The sequence below is a fragment of the Gekko japonicus genome, unplaced genomic scaffold (genome assembly GCF_001447785.1).
Source record: "Gekko japonicus isolate JY-2015 unplaced genomic scaffold, Gekko_japonicus_V1.1 scaffold1050, whole genome shotgun sequence".
NCBI lineage: Eukaryota > Metazoa > Chordata > Lepidosauria > Squamata > Gekkonidae > Gekko > Gekko japonicus.
The window spans coordinates 438332-465945 of NW_015172034.1; the positions used below are offsets into that span (position 1 = coordinate 438332).

At 44.1% G+C, this 27614-nt stretch overlaps 1 protein-coding gene across 1 annotated transcript; it reads right to left on the minus strand.

Moving 5' to 3' along the window:
* Window positions 1–829: 829 nt before the first annotated feature.
* Window positions 830–27614, minus strand: TMED10 (transmembrane p24 trafficking protein 10). The gene is made up of 5 exons (XM_015420624.1): window positions 27255–27614; window positions 19537–19657; window positions 13305–13378; window positions 3994–4120; window positions 830–3258 (listed from the first exon to the last, which is right to left on the minus strand). The coding sequence occupies exons 1-5, from the start codon at window positions 27597–27599 to the stop codon at window positions 3137–3139; spliced, it is 789 nt and encodes a 262-aa protein (XP_015276110.1). The 5' UTR covers window positions 27600–27614; the 3' UTR covers window positions 830–3136.

Below are 27614 nucleotides of genomic sequence, written 5' to 3' on the forward strand. Positions count from 1 at the left end.
CTAGTGAACTACCAGCAGCTCACTAGCCGCTACAGAGTAGCTCATACATTCTCTAGAAGGTGCAGGAAAAGATAAAACAATCAACCCTAGGATATTTTAAAACTTTTATTTCATAGCATTTTTCTCTGTGCTGCTTTCCTAATTGCTCCCCCCCCCCCCCCCCCCCCAAAAAACCATGTTCTGTTTCTGGAACAGAACAGAACTTGGTAAGAAGCAGCTCTCATTAAAGAAAAAGGTGGTGATCTCTGGTGTGTGGGGGATAAACAGGTTAAGAATTTTTGCATATTTTGTACACTGAGAAGCGATGTAGAAATGATAAGCAGCTTAAGTCACAGATGTAGGAAGGATGATTCACTGAATTAAGGTATAAGAATTTGAGAGAGATTCACAGATACAGCATTCTAAAGGATTTCTTTCTTCCCAAAAACATTTATTGAGGAAAAAAGTGGCAAATTCCCAAACTGATACTTGCAGATAAATCTGTACATGTTTTCACTGCCAGTTCTACTTGGCAGCAACTATACCACAAGAGTTAGGAGCAAATCCACAATCAAACTACACCAATGCAGCTAAGGCAAAACGGTCTCATTTTACCAAACCAAGTAATAATTCCTGATTGGCAACAAAGTGGCTGATGAGAAAGGATATGATACCACTCCAGAACAGACTCCTCCCACCCAGTGTTCCCTGTAAGCTGAGTTAGTGTGAGCTAGCTCACAGTCTTTTAGCCTCTGGTTCACACATTTTTGTCTTAGCTCAGGAAGGATGGCTTCAGAGCAAACTAATTTATGCAGCAGCCAAATCGCTCGCTCACAACTTTAATGCCAGTAGCTCACAAAGTAGAATTTTTGCTCACAAGACTCCACAGCTTAGAGGGAGCATTGTCCTCACCCCCTTTTCAGCTACTGCAGATGTGCAACTGGATCCAAATAAGGAATCTAAGTTATTGTGTCTTATGTAGCACAACCCTCTAGCATCACTATTATTGCTATTACATAGGTTTTTTTTTTAATTGTTGTAACAGCTTCCAAATGTTGCAAACAATTTTTTTTTAAAGTAAGGAGCCTTGGAAGCTGACTTTAAAAGCCACAGCAGACCTCTGCAAGCAACATAAACAACACTGAGGGCTGTGAACACGTTACAAAGGTATTGTCTGGAGTTCTAAGCTTCCAAGGCACGTGCCCATTTCATCACTATGGGCACACAGCAAAAGGGTGCTTAAGGCTCTCCCTGTTACCTTTTTCTTAACCTGAAATGGCCTTGAGGAGACAGTACTAGCCCTGTTGGGAAAACCTACATGTACCAATGGCCCCAAATTGCCCCAACAGGGCAAACAGCAGCTCCCTGGAGCCATTTCAAGTGGAGAAAATGGCATTGGGGGGAGGCTTAAGCACCCATGTTCATCTCAGCCCCAATCCAAATAAGACCCTAGCACACCCGTAAGACACAGAATTCCAGAAAATATATTTGTAACATGTGAATCAACTGTGGTTTTGGAAAGCAGAAAAAGGGGAGTAATGTGTGATGAAGTTTCAAGGTTTATCAGCATAGCTGTGACTCTCTACATTGCATCTCCTTGTTCATCACAAAACTGAAACTTGGCAGTTTTGGGAGCCAGAGAGGACCTCTTCCTACATCCTTACCCCTTTTGTTCTGGAATATTTAAGATCAACTCAAAACAAGAAATGAATGTTTCCAGAAAAAGATGCTACTTGGTCGGTGGGGTGGGGATGATGCAGCTAACATCCTTTGGTATCTATTCCAGATATTGGGGGTGGGGTAGATATTTGTTATGACCTAAAAGAAAGAAAGAATTCTTTTTTTACTGTTACTGTTCATTCAACCCAGTGGTCTCAAACAGCTACTGAAAGTTTATGTTTAAGCAACTAACAGAAAGCTGCCCATATAATGGGTGTCATGCAGCTGGCAATTAAGAAACGTTTTACCTTGCCAACAACTGCACAACATTTAAACAGGAAAAAGCCCTATTTAACTCGTAGGGTAAATTGTATGGGCCCAATGGAAAAGACAACTTAAGATTCATAACAACCATGCTCAAAATATTTGGGCACACAGCTACAAGCCCTGAAGCCCAAGAAGGGTGCACACCTCTCCCCCCAAAAAACTGTAGTTTCATAACAAAATTATCTACAGACTACCCAGCTGGTTTATATTCCTACCGTGAAACATTCTATTACCTGGCTGTAACTTGATTTAAAGTCTTGTTACAATGCAGTTTTGTAACTGACCATATAGCAGTCTTATTCCTACCTCTAGCAGATTTGACATTGGCCATTACCACAGGGAGTTGCCATCTCCCCCAGCCCCTCCCAAGCACAGGGATAAACCTGAGCATGCATTTCAAGTATGCACCTGGCAGATGCTTCTTACCACTGAAGGAAGAGTTGTTCACAGTATCCAAGGTGCTTTCAAGAACTGTAGTAACATTTCAGAACAAGAGAAGTATTATCCCCCGAGAATGAGAACAAGAATCTGAGAAGTCTCTCCACCACTGCTTTCTTCCCCACTCTTAAGCAATATGAACCATATATTCTCCTCAACCATTAAGTGCCCTTTCTGCCTCTAATAGAAATATCAACTATCCTGGCAACCAATACTTTCTTGCATGTCATCCCCTCTTCAGGAGTGTAGCTCCTAAACATCTGCAACAAGATTTGTTTCACTGAAGACTGGCTCCCCAAGCATCTAAGCCATTCCCTCCAAAACCTCTGCGGTAACTCTTAGACTGCTGCCAAGTATAGCGATTTCAGTGTGTTGAAGAGGCTGAGAGAACCAGTTTGGTGATGTACGGGAAGAGGTCACCTAACTTTACCTGTAAGGGAGAGAAAAGACAGTGCAAACGCCAACTGTCACCATCTCCAAGAATGTTTTATTTCGTCCTTGCCCAACAGTCACTTAAAACCACAACCCCCACTCCCTCCCAACTGTATCCAATAATAGTTCAGAAACCTCTTTGTTGTTTGGTGTGTTGTATTTCCCTCCCTTCCCTTAGGGGCCAATTCCTATAAGAACACTTCATTTGGCAGGTCAACTCTGAAGTGGCTCTGAACAGTCATCACTGGGTCTCTGTGTTGTTCTGCTGGGGTTTCAAAGATGAGACACTTGCCCTCTCCCCTTACTCAATCAGCTTCTTGGCCTTGAAGAAGCGACGCAGGTAGAAGACCTGCCAAGTAGCCAGTCCAATGAGGCAGAACATTGAGAAGATGCTGAAGTACAATACCCGGATGTTGGTTGACTCTGAAACAAAAAACCCCAAAAACTCATCACTTGAAAGTAACATCAAGAATCTCAAACCCTTTCACCTAAATTCTACAGACGGATCTAGTACTTCTTCATTTGAAGCACTGACACAAGAACTAACATGCACCCAAATAGGTGGCAATGAATGGAGAAAGGTATAATGCAGACAGTGCCTACAAAAGGCATCAGTGTTGAGAAGTGCAGCCTCTCTGCCTGGCATGACAACTTGCCCCCTCCATTATGGCACCCAACTCCATTCTGCAATTCCTTTTGCCACTCTCATACATTCCCCTCTTGCCCACCACAATACTCAGCAGGAGCATACACTCCAGACTTTACCAATAGTTCTCACAGACAGCAAAAATATTTATGCAAGGGAATATATTTATAAAATCTATTACTTTGCCCATTTTATGTCAGATATAGAATCTTAATTCTCTTGTATGATCAGCTTTGATAGTATGCAGTAAGAAGACGACATTGGAATTCAACTGAGAACAGAGAAAAGGAACTGAGCAGTCTGTAGGTGGATAAGTAAAACACGTTAGGACCAATCAGCATAGTAGCCAAGTGGTATCAAATATTTACAGTGGTGAAGCTACAAAAAAAGTTGAAAGATGATACATCTAAAGACAAGTGGATTATTGCACTCATCTAAACAACAGACCTAACATCCAGTAGGCATTATGACAAAAGTCCCTATCTCCAACGGGGATGCACACAAGTACTTACCATTGGTGTCCCGCATCTCCTCCTCCCGCTGCTTCATGTAGGCAAAGTCATTCACAATTGACTCTGAAAGATCTTCTAGGCGCCGTAACTCCAGCTCCAGGGGCTTCAGCTTCTCCACTTTAGCAATCTGGCAAAAAAAGAGACAACTGAGGCAGAAGGTACCAACCACTAGAACCGTCTCCCCTGCCCCTTCCCTATGATATGACAATCAGGGATAGTATAATGGTATTATACTACTATGTAGCCAAATTCTTTTTGCCCTCACTCTCAATGGGTGCAGTTGGTCAACAATCCCCTTTTGCTGTATTAAACTTAGTCTCACATGATGCCATGACAGGATGATCATGACCCAAAAACCATAGATCACTGGTAGAAAGAAAGTAGCACACAACACAAATCAGTAACATTATGAACCTGCCTTATACTAAGACAGATCATTCAGCTCAGTACTGTCTACTAGTACTGGCCTCCCCCCTGCATGGTTCCATCGTGCACAGTTCCTTCTTGTCCACACACCTCCTGCAGTTACCATGTACTACACATACGTGGAGTTGATCTAGGAGTAGTTGTTTTTAATTAGCGCCATTAATTGGTACTTGATGCTATTATTAACTAAGGTTATATTGGGTTTTAATGATTGTTGACATTATGTTTATTATACGGTATAATTTTATTTATTGTTGTAACCCACCCTGAGCCTTGCCATGCAGGGGAGGGTGGGCTAGAAATAAAATAAATAAATAAATAAAATGCTCTGATTGGCAGCAGCACACCAGAGTCTCTGGCAGAGAAAGGTCTTTCTTGGCCCTTGCTACGCAAGAAGCCCCTATAACAAGAGGTGAAAGGTGCTGAACCTGGGATTTTCTGCATGCAAAGTATGTGCCGTATCATACCATGCCTCCACAAATGGTGCCAGGAACACAAGAGATATGATTGTGTTGCATGTAAGGATTAAAGGTGGCCCCAAGTTCAAAAAGGTTCAAGACCACTGTTTATAAATTACAGCCAAGTCCCAGGATTTTCTACAGTGCACAGGAAGTATTCTACTTGATAATCCTGATCCCACCTTCCAGTGTCTTTCCAATGAATTGAAAAGGCACTGAGATGATCCACAAGCAAAGTATGGAGTGATTTCCTGCTTAATTTCCCTCTGTTGCATGTGCTAACCATAGAAGGAGAAGAGGGAGGATAGCTGTATGTCCCTCCTTTGACAAAGCTGGTTTGCTCCAGGTTGCCATGGCTACCTCATTTTCCTGTCTAGTGGAGTGGGCAGTCATTTTCTGGAGTTGTGGGCACACTGTATTTATTTTTCTAGCTTAAGGACTCCTTGGTGGGCACTTTTTATTCTAATTCAAATGTTATTTTTCACTGATAAGTGAATTTAAAACATATCCATATATTTGAATCAATGTTGAAAGGTGTGGCTGTCAGTCCAAGAGAAGTTTTTGCATGTGGCTCTTGCTCCACTGCAACAGCTTTGCTCATCCAAGCAAAGCCCTCCTGTAAAGGGCAAAGGACAACAGTGGCCCATACTGGCACGTTCTCCGTTGTGCCTCCCACCTGGCCAAATAAGGTCCAGAAGGCCTCCCCCCCCCCCATTTCCCCACACAATGTGTAAAGCAAGATAGTTCTGTAGGGCATTTTTACAAAGGGAATAAGAGAATTGTGGCATAACTGAATTAGTCAGAATGGCATTTTTTAAAGAAAGGAAACAGGGTGGAAGTAAAACAGAATTGTGGGGGAGGAGATTTTTATAAAATGTTCTAATTTTAATGTCTGAGATTTTTAGGCAGTTTTCCTTTATTCTTGTATTGTTTATTATATGTCTATGCTAGCTGTACTGCACTGTTTTCTAATTTTGCAGTCCAGATTTTTTGTTTGTGCTGTTTATAACATGTATTACACATTTTTATTGCCATTTGTTGCGCCTATTTACTATTGTTTCATTGCACTGTCTTCTTATTCTGTAATCCACGAGTCTCCGTGAAAAAAGGGGTCCATAAATGAAGTAACGACAACAATAGTCACAGAAAAAGCCAGTCTCATATGCCTAAAAAAACCACTGGGAAAGCCAACGTGATAATACAGTAAAGAGTTTAGAATGTTCAGATTCAAAACAGAAGACAGGTTAAGGTTTCAGAGCAAAGAAACAGAGCAATTGAAGATACTGGTTATCATATACAAGCCTTTCATGGTCTCGGTCCCTCATATCTGCAAGACTGCCTCCCCCCAATGCTCCAAGACCACAGCTTTGCTGCTCATCTGAGCAAGGCCTCCTGCATGTGCCAACCTGCAAATGGGCAAAATCAACAACTGCCTGTACACCTGCATTTTCCATAGTGGCCCCCAGCTTATGGTCAGGAAGGCTCCCACTATCCTGGCCTTTTGCAAACTATGCAAAACTGAATTATTCAAGAGGGCTTTTCTACAACAGGTAATCGGGCTGTACTGTAACAAAATGGCTCAGATAGATACTTCAGCTGTAGTCTACTTCGTACTGTCTGTTGCTGTAAATAGGATCCTACTGTGTAATTTTTGCACCATTTAACAAATCACATTAAAACTTATGCTATGCTTTAGTTCTGTTTTCAGATTTCTGGTTGGTTACAGATTTCTACTATCCAAATCCTATTGCATTGTTTATTGGCTGTCCTGTGCTGTTGACTGTATTGACTTTCCTTGTGTAATTCATCTTGAGTTCCAGTGAGAAAGATGGACTCTGTGTAAGTGTGGTGTGTGTGTGTGAAGATGCTTCTGACTTATGGAAATCCTATGAATTAATGGCCTCTAAAACACCCTATTATTAACAGCCTTGCTCAAGTCACCAAACTGAAGGCCGTGGCTTCCTTGATTGAGTCAATCCGTCTCACGTTTGGTCTTTCTCTTTTCTTGCTGCATTCAACTATTCCTAGCATTGTTATCTTTTCCAGTGACCAAAGTATGATAGCCTCAGTCTGGCCACTAGGGAGAGTTCAGACTTGATTTGGTCTAAAACCCACTTATTTGTCTTTTTGGCAGTCCACAGTGTAGAAAAAATTCTCCGTCAACACCATATTTCAAAGTAATCCATTTTACTCTTTCAATTTTCTTTACTGTCCAGCTTTCACATCCATACATAGTAATGGGAAATACTACAGTATCAATTATCTCGGTCGCCAGTAACACACACTTGAGGATCTTTTCTAGCTCCTTCGTGGTTGCCCTTCCCAGTCACAACTGCCTTCCAGTTTCTTCATTGCTGTCTCCCTTTTGGTTGATGATTAAGCCAAAGAACAGAATTTTTTTTAATAGGGGAGTTTTTTATTTTTTTGCTTTTTCTACACACTACAATTATAGGATGGGGGAAGGAATACTAATACTCTAACACTATTATTATGGGTTATGGGTAAAGGAAATCTAATACATATATCTACTTGATAGGGGAAAGAAGACTAGCATTCTAATCTATATCATCTACTGGATTTGGGGAAAGGGTAAAGACTAATACATGTCACGATCTGAGTAGTTGAAAAAAATAATGCTTTTTAACCTACTATTACACGTTATATCAAGGTTTGATTCAATTATGATAGTATACATTTAATAGCTTAACACAATTACTGCCTTAGTTCTAGAGTCTTTTCTTCTTGCATTTCTTTGTTTTCTGGAGTTTAGGGGCAGCTTCTCCTTTCTCCGATTCAGATGATTCTGATGATGTGGAAGTTTGGCTTGTTGAATTCTGTGAATAGGATTCTTCTTCTTCTTCTTCCTCCCCATCCGGTTTTAAATTATTTTCCTTCTGCTTCTTTTTTGTGTTGAACATTTGATCCATAAATTTTTCCGCTTTTGGAACAGAGTCAATTTTATATTTTTTGTCCTGGTAATTAAAGCTCAGCCCTTCTTGGGAATAGCCATCTATATGGTATTCCCTTTTTTTGCGGAGTGAGAGTAAGCATCCTGTAGAGTTTCCTCCGTTTTCTAACTTCGAAGGGGATGTCTTTCAAAATTTTTACATCTTCATTCTTGATTTTTAAGGATTTTCCCATTGTTGACTTTAGCACGAGTTCTCTGGTCGATCGTTTCGTGAATTTTAGGTAAATTTCCCCTGGGAGTTTATTTTTCTTTACAAAGTCCGGATAAGTCCTATAAGCCACATCCATCTCTTTTATTAAACCACTCTTTTATTAATACTCTCAGTCTTTTTTTCATCTTTTTCAATGCTTTCTCAGTTGCTGCGGTTCTCTTGTCCATCTGCTTTAACTGTTTTTGCACATTATCCAGTTTGGTGTTGAGAGTAGTCATCTGATCCATTAGAGGGCGCAGTGCATTTGCTAACAACAAAAAGAAGTCTGTAGATGCTTCCTGGTTCTGGGAGGGAGTCATTGGTATGTTATTTCCAGTCACCAGCTTTCCCCCCGGTGCTCTCCATCCTCTCCCAGCCATAATATCAACAAGAAGTAAGTTTTCCAAAACAAAGCAAAAGTTATGTGTTTTAATTCCGCTTCATATATTTTAGCAGCTTTTGCATTCGCTTAGCTTCTTATATGCTTAGTTTGGCTCGAAGTCTCTTTATTTTTGCTTTAAAACCGTTTTTACAGTTTACTCATATGGGGGGGGGCTTGAAATCTCCTCCCCCCGTGCTTCAAACTTCCAATTACTACCAAGGCTTATTCGCTTATTTTTCACCTGAGTTTTGCTTAACTCACAGTTTGTAGCCTTGGAGATCTTTTGGAAGTCTTTTTAGTAGTTCAGTTGTGATCGCTTGCTCCGGCAGTCGTCTCTGGGCACCATGCTGGCTCCGAAGCGACGGTACCTATCAGGGAAGAAGGTGAGCCTCAGTTCCTTGGGCTCCCCTTGGAAGAGGCTCTCCTCTGCTCCCCAGGCTGGGGTCTCTTATAGAGACCCTGGGGAGGTCCGGGACGAACTTGGACCCCTCCCGTCAGCCGGGTTTCGGCGCGTCTCCATCAGAGCGAGACGGGACGCGACCAAGCGGAGAAACGCTTAAACCGGAACAGAAAATCTTGAACAATTTCAATTTCTTCATCGTCAACCTTAGAATTGTATAAATCCTCAGCAGTTGTTACTTTTTGTCTCCTCTGTAATCCTGCTTTGGCACTTTCTGTTTAACTTTCAGCAACAGTCATTTTAAGTCTTCACTGTTTTCAGCCAGTAATGTGGTATCATCTGCATATTTCAATGTTCTTTGCATCAACTTTCACTCCAGTTTCAGTTAAATCTAATCAAATTTCCTTATGATACATTGTGCATACAGACTGAAGAGACAGCAAGATAAAATGCATCCTTGTCTGACACCTTTGCCATTTTGTTTCTACATATTCTGTCCTAACTGTAGCCTCTTGTCTACTACAGGTTGTACATCAAAACAATAAGATGTGGCACACCCATTTCTTTCAAAACCAACCATAACTTTTCATGATCCACCCACAGTGGCCTAGAAATAACGTAAATAAAATAAATACGGAAATGAAACACAAGACAGTAAATTTACTACAGCAATAGCTGTTTGTTGTAGGGCCACAAGGGGGCAACCAAACCTCAGCAATCACAAAAGTTACAGGAGAGTTTTATAATTTGAATCGAGGCGGTACGGCGTTTGACACCCTCGACCATCAGCTACTGATCCACCGCCTCCCCGACACTGGGATTCAGGGACTTGTCTTGCAATGGCTTGTCTCCTTTCTCCAAGGTCGGGGACAGAGGGTGGCGCTAGGGGAGCAGACATCCCAGAGGTACCCGCTGGCCTGTGGGGTTCCTCAAGGGGCGGTACTGTCCCCGATGTTATTCAACATCTACATGTGCCCCCTCGCCCAGATTGCCCGGAGGGATAGGCTAGGGTGCCATCAATACGCAGATGACACCCAGCTATATCTGCTGTTGGGCGGTCAGTCTGACTCTACCCCAGATGACCTGGAGCGGGCCCTTTGTGACATGGCGGGCTGGCTTAGACTGAGTCGACTGAAATTGAATCCAATGAAGACGCAGGTCCTGTGCCTGAGTCGGAGTGGACCTGGGATAGGGATCCCACTCCCAACCTTCGACAGGGCACTATTGGTGCCAGCGCTGAGGGATAGGAGCTTGGGAATGATCCTGGATGCCGGCATAACAATGGAGGGCCAGGTAGCAGCCACTGCCAAGGCGGCCTTTTACCATCTGTGGCTGATTAGGCAGTTGGTTCCCTTCCTCAAACGCGATGACCTGGCAACAGTGATTCATGCTATGGTCACCTCGAGATTAGACTACTGCAACGCTCTCTACATGGGGCTGCCCTTAGATCTGGAAGCTGCAGCTAGTGCAAAATGCGGCTGCCAGGCTGTTGATGGGTCTCTCTATATGAGACCACATCCAACCTGTGCTGAAGGCACTGCACTGGCTGCCAATAGCTTACGAGATCCATTTCAAGGTGCTGGTTTTGACCTTTAAAGCCCTATATGGTCAGGGGTCTGCCTACTTGAGGGACTGTCTTTTCCCACATGTGCCCCAGAGAGCACTGAGGTCAGGAACACAGAATCGCCTGACTCTTCCTGGCCTGAGAGACGTCAAGTTGGCTGCTACTAGAGCCATGGTCTTTTAAGTGGCGGCTCCATACTGGTGGAATGAGCTCCTGGATAACATCAGGGCCCTGCGGGACCTCTTACCGTTCTGCAGGGCCTGCAACACGGAGCTCTTCCACCAGGCTTTTGATTAGGAGCCGCCGCTGATGAATGGGCCACTGGCGAATGCACCACCGGAATACATCTCGGCCCGCATGAAACATTGGTTGGTTATTGCCTCTGTTTGTATATTGCACGCCGCCATCATCAACATCATTATTAGAACTGTTTAGTTACTCAGACAGTTGTATTTATACCCTATTGTATTTTAATGTATTTATTGTTTTAGTGTTTTAATGTTGTTAGCCGCCTTGAGCCAGTTTTGTGGCAAGGCGGGATATAAATGGGAAAAATAAATAAATAAATAAATAAAGCAATTTTACAGTACATCTTTTCAGTAACAACCCTTACATATTAGTGCCAAAGAATAAGAAAACTGCCTAAGCAGCTACAGACATAACTGTGGCAAGCAAAATCTGATTGTTTCTGGAAACGCTACAAGTGTCAGCATAGCATAGCTTCCCCCCCAAAAAAAGCATGAAATAACCAGAGTTTCTGGGTAACCCAGATAGTCAGGGCAAGCCCAATCTCATCAGTTCTCGGAGGCTAAGCAGTGTGTCTGACAAAGGGAGTTTTGACTCTTGAAAGCTTATACCCTGAAACTCTTGTTGGTCTCTAAGGTCCTACTGGATTCAAATCTAAATATATCTTCACGTTCCTTATGCACATGTAGGTCTGAGTGGACACAAAGGGATGACCTCCATCTATCCAGGATGTGATAAATGCTTAGGACTACTTTATACATGATTTCTTCTCTAACAGAGATGACCTCGTCATAGACATACGCATACCATCATCTAAAAAGGGAGAGAGGGAGGAGGAGGAGGAAGAGACTGGATTTATACCCCGCCCTTCACTCAGAGTCTCAGAGCAGCTTAAAAACTCCTTTCCCTTCCCCTCCCCACAACAGACACCCTGTGAGGTAGGTGTACAAAGTCTGCTGTGACTACACAGTTTTGGAAGCTACTGTGGCTGACCAACCCAAGCAGTCAGTGCAAATCAAACACACACCATATTTCAGTCCTGGTAATGGCCAACATCAGGGACCTGGCACTGTCAAGCAGATGCCAAGGCTCTGCCACCCTGGGAGGGCTCACCATCGCCAGTTCAGAACCAACCAGTGCCATGAAGTTTTAGCAGTCATCACTGCCTGCCATCTCTGCAGTAATGAGAACTGGATCCCCCTCCCCCTTTGGACTGCTCCACTTCCACCTTACCTGTTGGCACTGGTAGTAGTGGGGGGGGGATTCACTCATCCACTCTCATGGACAAGTGAGCAATGGCAATAAGGACCTTTCCACTTGTGCAACAGGTGGAGGGCAAGGAGTAGAAGCAGACAGAGGCTCTTTGTTGCCATCACTGCTTGCCTCCTTGACCAGGTAGGCAAGCAACGGAAGTAAGCAGCAGCCGTCTCTGCTTGCCTTACTTGGGGATGGTGGCAACAATTACATCACTGGGCATAATTCCCGCCATAAACCAGAGGGCAAGGGTAGGCAGTGGCTGCTGCTTCTTGCCACCACTCACTCACCTGCCTGTTCAGACAATGCAAGAAGGAACCATCTCTGCCCACTCCATCACTCTAGGAAGAGGAGCTGCCACCACTGCAATTGGTGGCTGCACAAAGAGAGGCACAGAGGAGCACAACCCATGCACATGCGCCAAAGACCTCCTGAAACATGGGACTGGCCATGCTAGTAATGAAATTCTCCCTGTGTAGACAATTATCTCAGTGTTGGAAAAAATGTTAAGAAATAAAGCAGCCTTGAAAACCCATTTCCCCAAATTACTGATAGAACTATACCTCGCCCCTAACCCAGACTCTTCATGGAAAGAGCTTTAATAGCGAGAGCAGGCCTACCCATTAAAAGAATAAAAGAGGGAGAAGAGCAGTGGTACAGCACTCAAGTTGCATCCACAAAGTCCCAAAAACAACTGTGGGTATTTCTGGTTAAAGAATCTTAGAAGGGTTAGGAAAAGCCTTGGCCTGAACACTTAGCCATAATCAGAGTAGGTAACACTGGACAAGGTAGGCTACTAGTCTGACTCATAGTATGTTCATATACTTGTTAACAGGAACACAAGTTCAGCATCTCAAAATAGTAGGATGCCCAATGTGTCAAGAAATTGGGGGGAGGGGCTAAAGGATAGGCTACCTTCAAGTTTAAGAAATAGCTTGGAGATAACTCCTGCTGTAAGGACTAGACCCAAATATTCTGCAGTGGATGTTACACAAAAACTTTGTAATACAAGAACCGGCTTGCCAGTAATGTTTATGTGACTTACTTTAAAAAAAAAACACTGAAGTGCCACTAAAACTATATTAATACTTCTACAGCAAGGTGTGTATTGAGACTACATTACTATCCTACTTTCCATTTAGCCTTTCTGAATGTGGAATGGAATAAATAACTATTTTCTATATAAATCTGCTTCCTGCTGGAAAACATATGTCCTTGAGCATGGCCCTGCCCCCCCCCCCCACCCACCCGACCCCCCCCCCCAGCAGCGACTTTTTAAAGCTCCACCAGATGAGATCTAAATTAGCATGTAGGCAGGCTATCATAATGGCTGAGAAAGCAGCTTCTCACTGCAAGCCCCAGAGCCACATACAGTATCATGTGAGTGCTAGGAAAAGATCACAGGCAGCAAGCAGGGATGTACCTCCTCGTAGTTTTTTGCTTCCACTCCATGCTTCATGTTCAAGGTCACGAGCTGGTCTGGCATCCGCCCGGTTCCTGGAAGTGCAATGAAAGGATTCATTGTATGTAGCGCTCAGCCTGCCAGGAAATTCCCCCCCCCCCACCCCCACCCTATTAGGGAAGGATTTGCAGTTCTCCTCCCATACAAGTCCCTGGATGGCTGGAAAGGCAGCCCAGCTGTGCCTAAAAATCACAGGGGGAAAAAATCTGCAGATAGAATTGGCTGAAGGAAGAGCTCCTAAAACTAATAAGAACAAGCTGCAACTAAACATGTGAAGCATGCAGGACACAAGGCCCTGTGATTTCCTAATGCCCTCCTCTTCCCCTCCCCAGCAATAAGGAAACATACAAACCATTTGGATTCAGAACAGCTGGATGAAGATTACTTCTATTCAAATGGAAATACACACAGAAATCCAGAAAGAAGGACTGGATTGAAGAGATGAAAGAATTAGCCACAGATGAATTATTAAATCAGATGTCAGCCAGCAGACTACACTGGCATTTGGGGACAATGTACCAAGACCTATATATAGGATACACAGTGGGATAGGAGGTAGGAATGGGGGGGGGGGGGAAATTGTGTCACTGCTGTATTGAATGCCTGAACTCTCTCGTTTCCCATTTGTCCTCTTCCTCCTGATTTCTTCCTTCCCTACCAATGGCTTACAAATTACCACTAGAGCCTAGTGCTCTGGTTACCTACAGTGAGTATAAATTGCCTCCAGGCTACAAAGTCAGATCAACAATCTGTTGTATGTTTATGTGTTTTTCTTGAATTTATAATTTTAAATGTTTTTAATTGCTTTAATGTTTTAATGTTGTCATGTTCCTGACTGAGTGGAAAGGGGGCATAAAAATGTTTTGAATAAATAAATAGTCTCCTACCGGAAGCGTATTTTGAGCAAGCATCTAGTCTTTTGAGGAAATAATTTCACTGAACTGCCTCAGTTCAGCATGAAATGTGTTTTTCATTCCTGAATGACTGAGCTGGTAGTATTACCTGTCGTGGGCTTATCTTTCCTCCTGTTTACCAGCTCTTTTATGCCCCGAAGGCTTTATCATTTGGCATGACCTTCCATTTATCCTTTCTTTGTATCTGAAGGAGCTGCCCTAGCAAATTAAACGAATGTTCCCTAGACTCAATTTATTCATAGACTCTCCATTCTAAGATATGTTAGCTCGGTTGCGGTTCTTCAAGGCTTAATCCTGCCTCTGAAAGTAAGTTCTAGGGCAGTGATACTCAGTGGTGCAGGCTCTCCTGAGCAGTGCTCCCCAGAATGGCACCTGCCCCATGTTTCAGGAAAGTGGGCAAGACTCCTCTCTTGTCCAGCTTGTGGTTGGCAGGTGCTTCCAAAGCAACGGGTCAGCTGCAAACCTCTCTGAGGTGCAGGCCTCATGCCAGGGATGTACGTAACCATGGCTCTTTTGCTTGGTGCTAATTGTGACTGTAGCTCTCCACCAGTCAAATAAGAAAGTCCAAATTAAAAGAGAGCAAACAGAAAGTGAGAGCAACTTTTTAAAAGTCTCAATTACAGCCTGATCATACATATATTTACTAAGAAGCAAATCACACGGAGCATAATGTAAATTGACCTAGCACCCTTCTACCCACACAAATTAGGTCCATGCTTACATCTCATATAATACCAGCAACTCCTCTCCTTCCCCAAACCAAGAAGGATTTGTTTCATCGGAAGGTGGCAGCACAGCACAGTAGATCCAGTGTTGGGGGAGGGAAAAGAAATACAGTGTCTAGTGGAAAAGGGGGGGGGGAGTACTTCCCATGGTGCTGCTCCAACATCCAAGGTGTAGTTTTCATGCTTGTTCAACACCCCAAACACCACACCACACAATAACCAGTTTTTATGCTAGCTTTAAATGATCACTACAGCTATGCAGGCTATGTAGGCTGTAGTCACAGAACACTGGGACATTTTCATTTTACTGACAAATAATATCTATATATCTAATAGCCAAGTTGCCCCCGTGAGTGCGGATCGCTAAATCAGCGCTCTGGGGGCACTTGGGGGGGGGTTGTGCACACGTGAGCCAGTCCCCACGTGTGCACAAAAATCCAAAAAGTTGAAAAAAATTTCGGGGGGATGTTTAAATCCCCCCGAAAGTGACAGAGCGTCCCCTGCACATGCGCAGTGAACGCTCTGTAGCTGGCCTCGCCGCCTCCTCAGAGCCGGGCGGGCGGGAGGACCGGCCTCGCCGCCGCTGCCGAGCCCGACAAAGGGGGGGGAGCACCGGCCCCACGAGTATCGCGGGTCCCCCTCTTGTACTTACAAATTAAACAGCCAAAACTTTGATAAAGCTTTGGGTTCTTGGGCTAAGATGGAGGAAACAGATATAAAGAAGTGAATTTGAGCCATACTGTGCCAAACACATGGCAACAATAGCAGAAACTGACCGGACAATAGATAAAATAGCAAGAAGCCTCAGAAATCTATTCCATCACTTAGGAAACTTTTAATGGGTGGCTGGCTCAGTAAAAACAATAAATTAAAACATGGATAAACAAGCAAGATATGTTTGGCAGGAAAGTTCCTAGTATAACACACCATTGGTCCTTGCAATTTCAAAAGAGAACCATTCATACACCATGGCCAGTGGCAGTCAGGTGTCACAACAAGGTCCAATTAAGCTGAGGTGTGCTTAAACATGGCTTGCTGGCAACCCTGTGCTGCCTTTCTCTTCTCACGCAGAGCACAATTAAGGGTTCCTGGTTTGAAAGTACACCACGCTCCCACCACTAGGATTGTAAACCATGTTAAATCCAGACTGTGCCAAGTAAATAAACCGTTTCAGCTGGATTCCTGCTTTCATGGGTCTCATGAAGCCAGAGCTTGTTTCAAACAAGAAATCCTTAATCATGCTTTGTATGAATGGGGTGGGTGTGTGGGTGCTCATCCAAGCCCCTGCGCTCCTGCACTAACTCAGGTTAACTGGAGCTTATGGTGACATCTGAACATAGCCTCTCTCTTGCCTGAACAAGTTCCACCATCATTGCAAAATGAGCTGCCCTACAATTCAAACACAGGATTTATATGAAAACTAGTTTGCACAACCTTCTTGCACAAACCTTGCCCACAGCTAACCTGAGAGCAATGGGTGGTGTAAAAACAGGGCCAATGCATACATACTGATGAGGCAACCTGAAGTTCTTGCCACTTTAGTTGTGAATTTGCTTCACCTTAACTCCCATTTGACCCAGGAATTCAGCAAAATCTATTCCCAGAATTTGGAGGATTGAAATTCACAGATAAAAATCAGATCAGATTTACTAGTTCAACTATCCAGTGGTAAAAGGTGCTTGATCCTTATTAATAAAACATACATATAACTTAGGCCAAGGTTTGTTGAAAGCAGTACAAAACAATTTCAAATTATATGTACAGTGTGACAGACCTTTAAGAAAGATTCACACAACTTCAGGCAAGCCCAAACCAGAAGAAATACAAAGAACGGAATGTTCTATATTTAACTCCAAAAATGTGGCTGTTATTAAAAAGAAATGTTTACACTTTAGTTAACTTTAAAAGGAATTCTGGCCTAAATTCTGGCCTAAAACTACACAATTAGCAGATGACCCAACAAAAATATCTGGCATGTGCAATTTTCCTTCTTGGGTCTTCTGCACATAGTTGCAAGAGACTGGAACACCTACAAACAGAGAACTGCTAATGCACCATCTTGGGTTCCAAGAGCAAAATGACGCAAGAGAACAGCTCTCTGCTAGCTGTAAAATCATTAAGAGGCGCTCCCTGTCTGGCATGCTGACTTTTCCCTTTGCAGAGGGCTCTGAGCAAAACACAGTGCCTTTCACTTCCTCTTCCCTATTTTTGTGGATAAGTGCTTGAGAAATCCCAGTTACTCTGGTCCCACCTGGCCCAACGGCCCAAATGTCTGTTGTCATGGATCTGCCTTCCCAAGGCAGATGCAACCGTACAACTATTGCTGCCACAGCATCCTCTCAGTAGCAGATCAAAAAATTCACAGCACCACGAAGAGGTGAATGAGTAAGCTGCTTGGGGTGAAATTCCTCAGAATGTGACACTCCTAATCAACTTGACCTTTTTAGAAGGTCAGCTCCACAGACAGGATCAGTCTGAATTTATGGCAAAGCCACCATACACCATTCCTACCTTCTTAGTTTAAAGCTTTCTAGAAGCAAACTTTCAAGTACAAAAATCATGTAGCTAACAGCATAATATACTATATGCACAGGCTATGCTCAATGCCAAAACTCTGCAGCGTAGAAGCTGCAGGGGAGGAAAAGCCAGTATAAATGGCACTGAGTACAAACTACAGCACAGATTACTGGCACAGCTTGGAGGCAATGGGTGCTCAGCTCAACTTGATCACCTCTATGGAGACTGGATTGGATCAAGTAGGTAAGCAGCAATCAAGTGGTAATAGGCTCCATAAACAAGCAATTATGGCCAGCAATGAAGAATTTATGATCACTGGGATATCTATAACTTCTGTCAGCTGCAGGAATGCCTATACTTAGGGAGAAATAGCTCTGATGCTAATCAGCACAGGCTCTGAACCATACCTAATTCTCTTAGTAAACCATCCATGGCAATCCAGATGGCAAAAAGAACTGTTATGTAACTGAAGGGTGTTCCTACTTATATAGGCTCTATTATGTGGCACTACAATGAGGAAGACATTACTAATGTATGAAACACAAATGCACACTTGGGGCATGGGCAATTCAGTGACACTCCTTCAAATGGCAAAGCACACTCAAATGAACATTCCCATGAAATCCAGATTCTGTTCCCATAAAGTATGCAATCTCAGTAAAGGGGGCTCCTATCCTCCAAAGGACCATAATGCATTGCACACCAATGGAGTACACTGTACAAAGTTTAGGACATTCAATGTCACTATCCTACCCAGGTACTTTGTGGGATTACAATATAGAAATCATATGGCCTGGGAGCTCGAGGTGAGACACAGAGAAAATGTAATTTTTGGAAAAGCCTCAGCAAGAAGCAAAGGCTGCTCATTAACAACATTAGATGTATGGGATATTCACCCTGAACTTCAACTGAAATATGCCACAGGAAGAAGGGCAAATGCATCACTTCCACAGGAAGTGTCAGGAACAGGATTTGTTAGGCAATTGTCCCCAAGGTTTCGTATGCCACGAACATACTGCACACTTCCCTCTTCTTTCTGTCAAGACAAAATGCACCAATGCAAGGGTTTTTTTGGCTGCTATAGCCATGTACGCTAGCAAACAATTAAGAGATCATGTTCCGCCTTCAAGGACTAGACAGTGCACCAGTGCTGGAATAGGGATACAACAGTGAGTGACTCCAGACTAACCTCCAGACGGACATTCCACAAAGCAAAAGAATGAGTGGCAAGGGGCAAACAGGATCTTCCCCCTTGCATGTACAGAAGAATGCAATGTAAAGAGGGAGGGGTCCCATTTGTGCATGGCTCGTGTAAAAGGAGCAAAGGCATCACCTTCAGAAGAAGTCAGAATTAGCACAGCCAATGATGCCCCCCTTTTGCCTCCACTGTCTGCTGACTGGGTATATGGAGGGGAAAGTTGGCTGTGCCCACCCCATGCCATTTTGAGTGTGTGCAGACAGATCTTTTGTGATTTTAGGCACTCTTTCCAATAAAATTCCAGCAGGATTGCATATCTTCATCTGATGCGAAAGACATCAAAGGGTTTCCTTCATCCAGAGATTTATTTATTTATTTTTGTTGCATTTGTATTCCACCTTTCCCACAAGCAGGCTCAGGGCGAGTGACATCAAAATTTCATCAGCCTTACAGTCACAGTTGTCAAATATTAAAACATTAAATTTAAAACAAATTTAGATTAAAATTTATGCTTCTGTCACAGCCACAAGTGCCCTTCTGGGATCATGTTCACCTTGGGCCTCACCCTACATTACAGTCTAATTCTGATTTCACCACTGCTCAAAATGCAAGCACTTCTGGGAAGGAATGCAGCAACTGGCTTTCACCAGGAACATTAGGAAATGAATCTCCTGGGATTAAATGCTCTCTTGCAGTCCAAATGATGCCAAGCCCTTGGCAAAAGCAAGCACCCTTGGCTCAGAGCCAAATGTCATTCTCTTAAAATGTACTCAAAAGAGAGAAGACAAAGAAGAGACAAGGCAGGCCAGGAGCATCTAACTGGGCCTTTTCACACTTACCCACAGGAAGCTTGCTCTCGAAGCAGGCCTCAAACATGTCATAGTCCTCTGTGGTGAAAGCAAATTTGCCTTTAGTGGCATCCTCCTTGGCATAGAGTGTGTGCCCAGCCGAATCAGTAATCTGCAGCAGCAATGAAAAGTAGGAAAAGCAACCCGGTTAATAAGGCATTTCTAAAACATTGGGGGGAGCTGCGGTGGCTCAAGTAGTTAAGACGCTGAACTGCAGGCTGTGGAAGGTCGGTAGTTCAGCAGTTCGAGACCCGAGTGTGCCGCATGACGGAGTGAGCTCCTGTCTCTAGTTCCAGCTCCTGCCAACCTAGCAGTTCGAAAGCAAGAAATTGCAAGTAGATAAATAGGTACCACTTCATTGGGAAGGTAACAGCGTTCCGTGCGCCTTGGTGTTTAGTCATGCCGGCCACATGACCACAGAAATGTCTTCGGACAGCGCTGGCTCTTTGGCTTTGAAACGGAGATGAGCATCGCAACCCTAGAGTTGGATTTGACTGGCTTTCAAGCAAGGGAACCTTTACCTTTTTTTACTTTAAAACACTGGGGATACTTCATTTCTGTGCTTCCCTTGCCCCAATTATAGATGAAAAGGTGATTTCCACTTCAATTTTAAATTTCAGATCAATTAATGTTGTCAAAAATGCCTCTGCCAGATTCGCTTCTTACATATTAACTTGAAAGCATTCCCATACAAGCATTCACTGAAACAGAAGGGAAATTCTGCCTTCTTTAAAAGGGGGGGGGTAGACTAAGGAGTGGGATAGGACTCTGTCACAAAATGGGCATTTACTCAACTAGCTGAAAATTAATAGTAGGTTCTAAGAACAACAAGCTATGAGTTACACTAACCAGACAACAATTGCATAATTGAAACCAATTATTCAAGGAGATGCTACATTTGCACTTTTAACAAACAAAGCAGGCTTTACAGAATCACTGGAAGCATATTAATAGCATAGGTCTCATTTATTAGAGGATTACTAAGTGTGTTTTTTGTACAGAGAAGGCACCGATCAGACACAGCAAATTCTTTCCCAACATCAGCTGAAATATGCCCAGAAGCAGTTCTTAGATCAGGTCAGCTCTGTTTTCTTTTGGCACCAAATGACTGTTGCCGATATTTGGCACCAAATGACCGTTGCCGATATACAGCCAGGAACACTGCCCGCAAAACTAAGCACATGAAGGGCAAATTGTGAAGAGTCAGCCTACACAATTGTGGGGGAGCAACCAGTCTGAAAGATGTTCCACAATGCTCCAGCATTATGTGCAGTAACATCCTCCTCCACAAGTACAGCTCTTTTCCCCACACTGCTGGCCTGAACAATAAGAGCCCACATGTGACTGGGATCAAGTGGGATGACAGCCATTAAAGAACCTCCAGTGTGAAGTCAACTGGCACATTTGGTACATTCCTCCAGAACAGAAAGCTTAACTGTTAGTGCCAAGATGTCACAATCAGAGAGCAAACAACACAGCAATGAGCTACTGTGAAGACAACAAAAATGGCATGCTGACAAAGAACAATTATGAAAATTTTAATCCCAGCCAGAAGCTGCTCTGAACATATGGTGCTCTGGACAAGTGAATTCATACAGCACTTGTTTCTGAAAAGAAAACTAAATGTAATCACTAGGTTAACCTGGTTACTTAGCTGTAACAGACAAACACTTCTTTGAGTTGTCCTCAAATCATCTGCCTTGAGAAATGTCATTTCTGATCAGCAGGCACTATGGATGCTCTGGAGATACTAGCAAGTAGGTACCAAAGTCAAGATCCAACCACAGATTCCTAACCTGTGGTGTAGAGAACTCAATGTACCAGTGTAGCCATCTGCAGGATGTGAATTTCAAAACAAGACTAAGCTTTCACCTACCAACATTATGGAGTATCCCTAGGCTATGTGTATTTGAGCAGGGATGATGTATTGCCATAGTAATGATTTAGATTATAAATTCTCAGGGGTAACCAGGGCTCTAGTCGGGGGGGAGCTCCCAGGTACGGAGCTCCGGAAGAGAACCTCTAGGGGGTGGGGCGGTCACGTGGTGAAGCCCCGCCCCCTTCTTTACCCCGCCCTCTGCTTCGATCCTCATTCCGTTTGGGAATGAGGATGAAGCAGGAGGGTAAGTAGCCGGGCCTTCTGACACACTTCCGGTGATGTCAGGGGGTGTGGCCTTCTGTCACTTCCGGTGATGTCAGGGGGCGTGGCATATGCAAATAAGTTATGCTAATGAGTTATGCTAATGAGCTCCGGCAGCTCTTTTTCTACAACAAGACCCCTGGGGGTAACCATGTTAGGCTTATGCAGCAGAAATGAAAAGGAGGAGCCATGTAACATCTTAAAAAGACTAACACATTTTCATTTTCGCATACAAGTCTGTGAACTAGAGATGCATGGTGCAGAGTGTCTTGAAGAGTGTGCAGAAGCTACAGCTGGTATAGAATGTGGCAGCCAGAATGTTGACTGGGGTGGGTCGTAGGTACCATATCACTCCAGTCTTGTTCCGCCTGTCACCAGAATACCTGAAGGACCACCTACTCCCATACAAGCCTACCCGACACTCTGTTCATCTTCAGAGGACCTGTTTCAGATACAAATATGTATATGTATGTGCATGAGTGTGTGCATTTTAAATGCTGTTTTAATGTTATGGTTATTTGCTGCCTTAGGGTCCTAAATTGGGTGGAAAACAGCATACAAATGTTTAATTTAAAAATGTACATTTGGTGAAATGAGTTCTAATTCAGAAAGCTTATGTCAAAATTGATTGACTGATTTTTGTAAACACTACTTTAGCCTGAAAACTGTTGTTTTAAATTGTCTGGGTCTTTTCCTATAATTATGGTTTTATGCCGGAATGAGGCTTTTTTAATGCTGGATTTTACTTACTATCTTTTAATGCTTTGTTTTTTGTTACTTTTTTTGGTATGCTACCTCTGGCAGGTTTCTGGAGAGGCAGCATTAAAATGTTCCAAATAAATAGGAACTCTCAGACTGGGGCAAGTGATAGATAGGAACTCTCAGACTGGGGCAAGTGATGCTCTGTATTCTTGGTGCTTGTGGTGGGGAGACAGTGGGAGGGCTTCTAGTGTCCTGGCCCCACTGCTGGACCTCCTGATGGCACCTGTGTGACAGAGTGTTGGATTAGATGGGCCATTGGCCTGATCCAACATTGCCTTCTCTTATGTTCTTAACACAAATAAAAATAGGTCTTGAAGGTGCCACAACAATCCTAAAAATTTAGGTTATTACTGAACCTAAGTTGCAAAGAATAAACAACCTTAATACCATTCACGCATACATATATATATACCCTCTACTGCTATCTAAGGTTTTGGAAGAAGGTTAGTGCCCATTGTGGAAAAGTTTTTTTAAAAGTCCTATGACAGAGAGAAAGAGATGTGCATGCAAAGATTAGGACACTAACCTCACAAAAACTGAGGGGGAGATCAATCTACCACCATCAAGCTACTGAAAGCGTTTTGTACACATTAAACTGTTTCATTTTCAGTGTTTTTCTGGCTTTAAAATCATGGTTTGGAATAGGAGTTACCAACCTTTTATTTAATAACAGCTGCTTCTGAATAATTTACTGAACTATTCTCTCTCTCCCAGCAAGTTACCAAATTTTGTTCTGTCCTAGAAACAGAATACTGAATAGGAAGTAAACAAGAAATGAAGACACCAGCTAAGAAGCAGACATTTTTGTGATATTTACTTGAGTCCTCTAGTCTAGGGGGTTCACAAGCTATTCAGCTTCAGCACCCAGCTCATAAGCTAACTGTTGAAAATCCTAGAACAGGGATGCCCAATGTGGTGCCCATGGGCACCTGCCAACACCTTCCCTGGTGCCTGCCGAGTGTTTTTAAAATGTGGGAGGGACCAGGTGGGATTTTTGTTCAGCAAGGCTTCTGACTGCCCTTCAGAAACTTGATCGGCTGGTGCAGATTGTTAAAAATCTTGATCTGCAGCAGCTACCACTACAGCACAAGGATCTTCACTGTGTGAGTGAAGGTAAGCTGTATCAGCCATTTTGTGGCTAGCTCCACTTTCTGCAGCAGCAATTTTGTGGCTGTACCCAGCACAAGCCGAGTGCCGAGCACCGAAAAATAGATTCTTTTGAACTATGGTGCTGGAGAAGACTCTTGAGAGTCCCTTGGACTGCAAGGAGATCAAATCAGTCAATTCTAAAAGAAATCAACCCTGACTGTTCCCTGGAAGGCCAGATACTGAAGCTGAAGCTCAAATACTTTGGCCACCCAATGAGAAGAGAGCACTCACTGGAGAAGACCCTGATGCTGGGAAAGATTGAAGGTCAAAGAAGATGGGGACGGCAAAGGATGAGATGGTTAGACAGTGTCATAGATGCAACGAACATGAAATTGAGCAAACTTCAGAGGACGGCAGAAGACAGGAGGGCCTGGCGTGATCTGGTCCATGGGGTCGCGAAGAGTTGGACTCGACTGTGCGACTGAACAACAACAACAACCCAGCACAGTGTCAGAACTCCAAAGATGCCCACAGGCTTACAAAGGTTGGGGACCCTGCCCTAGGACTTTCCAGAATGAGAAGCAGTTCTGCTTTTCAAGATTAGAATCAACCTATATGAACAGAAGATTGTGCATGAAGCCTGTTGCTGATCTACCATTTGTCCAATCTGGACCCTCCTTCGATTATTAAAGAAGAAATGCCATGGGGGGGGGGATGGCATGCATCAGACAAAGTCATTACCTACAAACAGACAACTCTGACAATATATGGGACCCGTGTGGTGCAACACTAGACAGGATGTTGGGTTTGGTCCTAGAACAGCATGGCTCAATCATTATTTTTTTAGCCCAAATAAAATTGTAGTCCAGTGGCACCCTAAAGACTAACCAAATTGATTTGAGCATATGCTTCCATGAGTCAGAACTCATTTCATGAGATGCACAAAGAGTTCAGCCATCAGGCAGACAAGACAAAGGTGTGTGCATATTAGGTATTAAAAATAAGTCCAGTTTAAACCAATATCCAATCAAACAAGTAACTAATCCACTCAGAGTGGATGAGGACCACTTCAAAGTGTTGATAGATACACAAAGGAGAAGAATTAATATAAAACAGGTCTAGTGCAAGGTAAGACTAGAGTTTGGGTAGGCAATCCTTTTGGACCAAGTGCTGAAAAACAGGTAATGTCTATTTGTGAAAATGATGGTGCGTCAGCAAACAAAATGGCATGTATACCAGGGGTTGCCTACCCCAAGTATAGCTGAACTAATTAACATCTGTAAAGATATACTTAGATATTAGCATCTATACTGAGTAAGAAATGCCACATTTATTTATTTATTTGGATTTGTATCCCGCCCTCCCCGCGAATGGGCTCAGGGCGGGTAACAACAATATAAAATACAACATATTTAAAACCAAATTAAAACAACAGTATACAATGTCATACTCCTAAGTACCATGTCAGCTCAGATAGAAACATATCAGCAGTGGTGAAAGAGTTAAGATGTCAGGGTCCAGGCCACTGGTGGGGTTGGCCACAAAAAGGGGAGACTGCTGCCTCAACCAAAAGCCTGGCGGAAGAGCTCCATCTTACAGGCCCTGTGGAATTGTAGTAAATCTCACTCGGGAGCTCATTCCACCAGGTAGGGGCCAGGGCCGAAGGCAAGTCAGAGGTCCCTGGGGCCAGGGACTACCAAAAGATGTTGATTAGTTTACCTTAGTGCTCTACGGGGCTCATATGGGGAGAGGCAGTCTCGAAGGTATGCTGGCCCCTGACTGTATAGGGCAGTGATGGCGAACCTTTTAGAGACCGAGTGCCCAAACTGCGACCCAAAACCCACTTATTTATCGCAATGTGCCAACACGGCAATTTAACCTGAATACTGAGGTTTTACTTTAGAAAAAACAACTCATACATTAACTTAAGATGATCCAAACAAAGTAAGGAAAGCAATCCCAAATGCTTTCATTTACTTAAAATTAGTTGGCAGAGAATTCAACACTGATGATCTGGGCCTGGCTGGGGTGATGGCACACATGCCTGCTGAGAGGGCTCTGAGTACCACCTCTGGTACCCGTGCCATAGGTTCGCTACCACTGGTATAGGGCATCCTTGTTGAGGCCTGGCAGGGTGGTAGCCTGAACTTCCTGATGATTGCTAGTTCAACCATTTCCCATTTGATTCTCTATGAACACTTCGTAACTGAACATGAGCTCTGACTCATGAAACCTTATGGTGGAATAAATTTTGTTGGTCTTTAAGGTGCTCCGGGACTTGTTTCATTTTGTTGCCACAAACTAACTAGCTACCCCCATCTGGAATTACCTTTTGAGTTGAGAAGCTCCTCAGGGGCACCAAGGACCATTCTCTCTAAACTTAAAACTTCCCTACAGAATTACTGAGGGGATGAATGAGTTGCAAAGTACACAGACCTCTGAGAAGGGCTACAACAATTTTTTCATTGTAAACTGCCTGAAGCAAAGAGAGACAGAGAATATAATTTGTTAAATTATACACCAGAAAATCTGTTTTTAAAAGCAGCCTAATTTAGCCTTCCCCTCCACCAACATGTATCCAGGATTTTCTTCTCCATTCCACATTACTGACTGCTAGCAAGGGAACATACAACATACTAACATATGAAATAGGGTAAATTGAACTAGGTGTAACAGGTACAATGAAAGCTCAAAATGAAGCTACAATTTTCAGCACAACCACCCCTGGTTCTTTGTAACAAGATGTTTCATCCTTATATACAAGGCCACAGGTAGCTGTTCCGGATTTTCACAACACTGATGGCAGTGTCTTTGTAGCATTACCTCCATTTCACAATCTTATCACTAGAGATGCCCACCCACTCCTTTACAAAACAGAAAACCTCTGGGACACATCTTGCCTCTAAGTGCACTAGGTGGCTTTGGGCGAACTCCTCTCTCTCAACCCCTCATCGGCACTATGACGATAATACTGGCCCATTTTAATCTTTTTAGTAAAATGTTGCTATAGCGCTAAAAAGGACTGTACAAAAGCTAAGTGTCAATACTCAACAAGCAACCTCACAATCGTTCTCCTGTATTCTCTGTGAACTCCCGCTTTTATCTGGGTTGAAACTCCCCAGGCCACTAATTTCTCTTCACGCGTGTTAAAAACTCTAAAGTTGAAGCTGCTACGCGGATGTAAAGGCCTAACGTGGAAAACAAACGGGAGGAATGGGAAGGAGGAGGGAATCAAGAGGGACAAATGAGGAGAGCCGACAGCAAGATTCACGGAGAGCGCTCCAAAAATGGAAGGCAACCTGTTGCACGGGAGACCAGGAAAAGCAGCCCGAGTGGGCGCCTGGCGTCACTCTGCGCCCCATTCAGTCCCCGCGAACACACACAAGCGAGGGCTGGGCCTATTTCCTCCTTCCGCATGTCAGCCTTATCAGGAGATGCAAGCCGGGCTGACGTGTCCCAAGAAGCGGAAGGGCCGGGAAGGCCAAACAGTGGTCGATAACAAACGGCTGAGAAAGCCCACGCACCGCCTCCGGACACGGCTCCACGCCCACCGGCGGCTGGGAAACGCGGGGCAGCGCACGACGAGGGTAACAGGCGCGCTCTCTCCCGCCTCGCTCAGGCGAAAAGGCGTGCCTCTCACGCCTCCTGGACACCCCCGTCTCCCCGATCCCGCCACCTCCCTCCCTCCCGGTCCCCCACGCTGCTCGCTGCCTGGCACCTTTAGATCGGCAGACGGGCCGGTAGCCGAGCCCGGCGGCGGGGCGACCTCGTACTCGCCGGTGACCAGCGTGTCGCGGTGGATCTCCTCCCGTAGGCATTTGCGGGCTTTGCCCGGCAGCTGAAAGGAGATGGGCCGCACGGAGCCCGGCAGCAGGAGGAGGAGAAGGAAGAGAGGCAAGAGGAGCGGGACGAAGGCCGGCCTGACACGGGGGCGGCCGCCGGGCTCCGAGAGCAACAGCATGGCGGCTGGTCCGACAGACCGACGCAGGCCGGGCTTTCTGTCTCCGCCCCGGCCCGTACCACGTGACCTGGCGTGGCTTGCGTGAGGCAGGGAAGGCGGCATTGCAGGCCTGAGGCC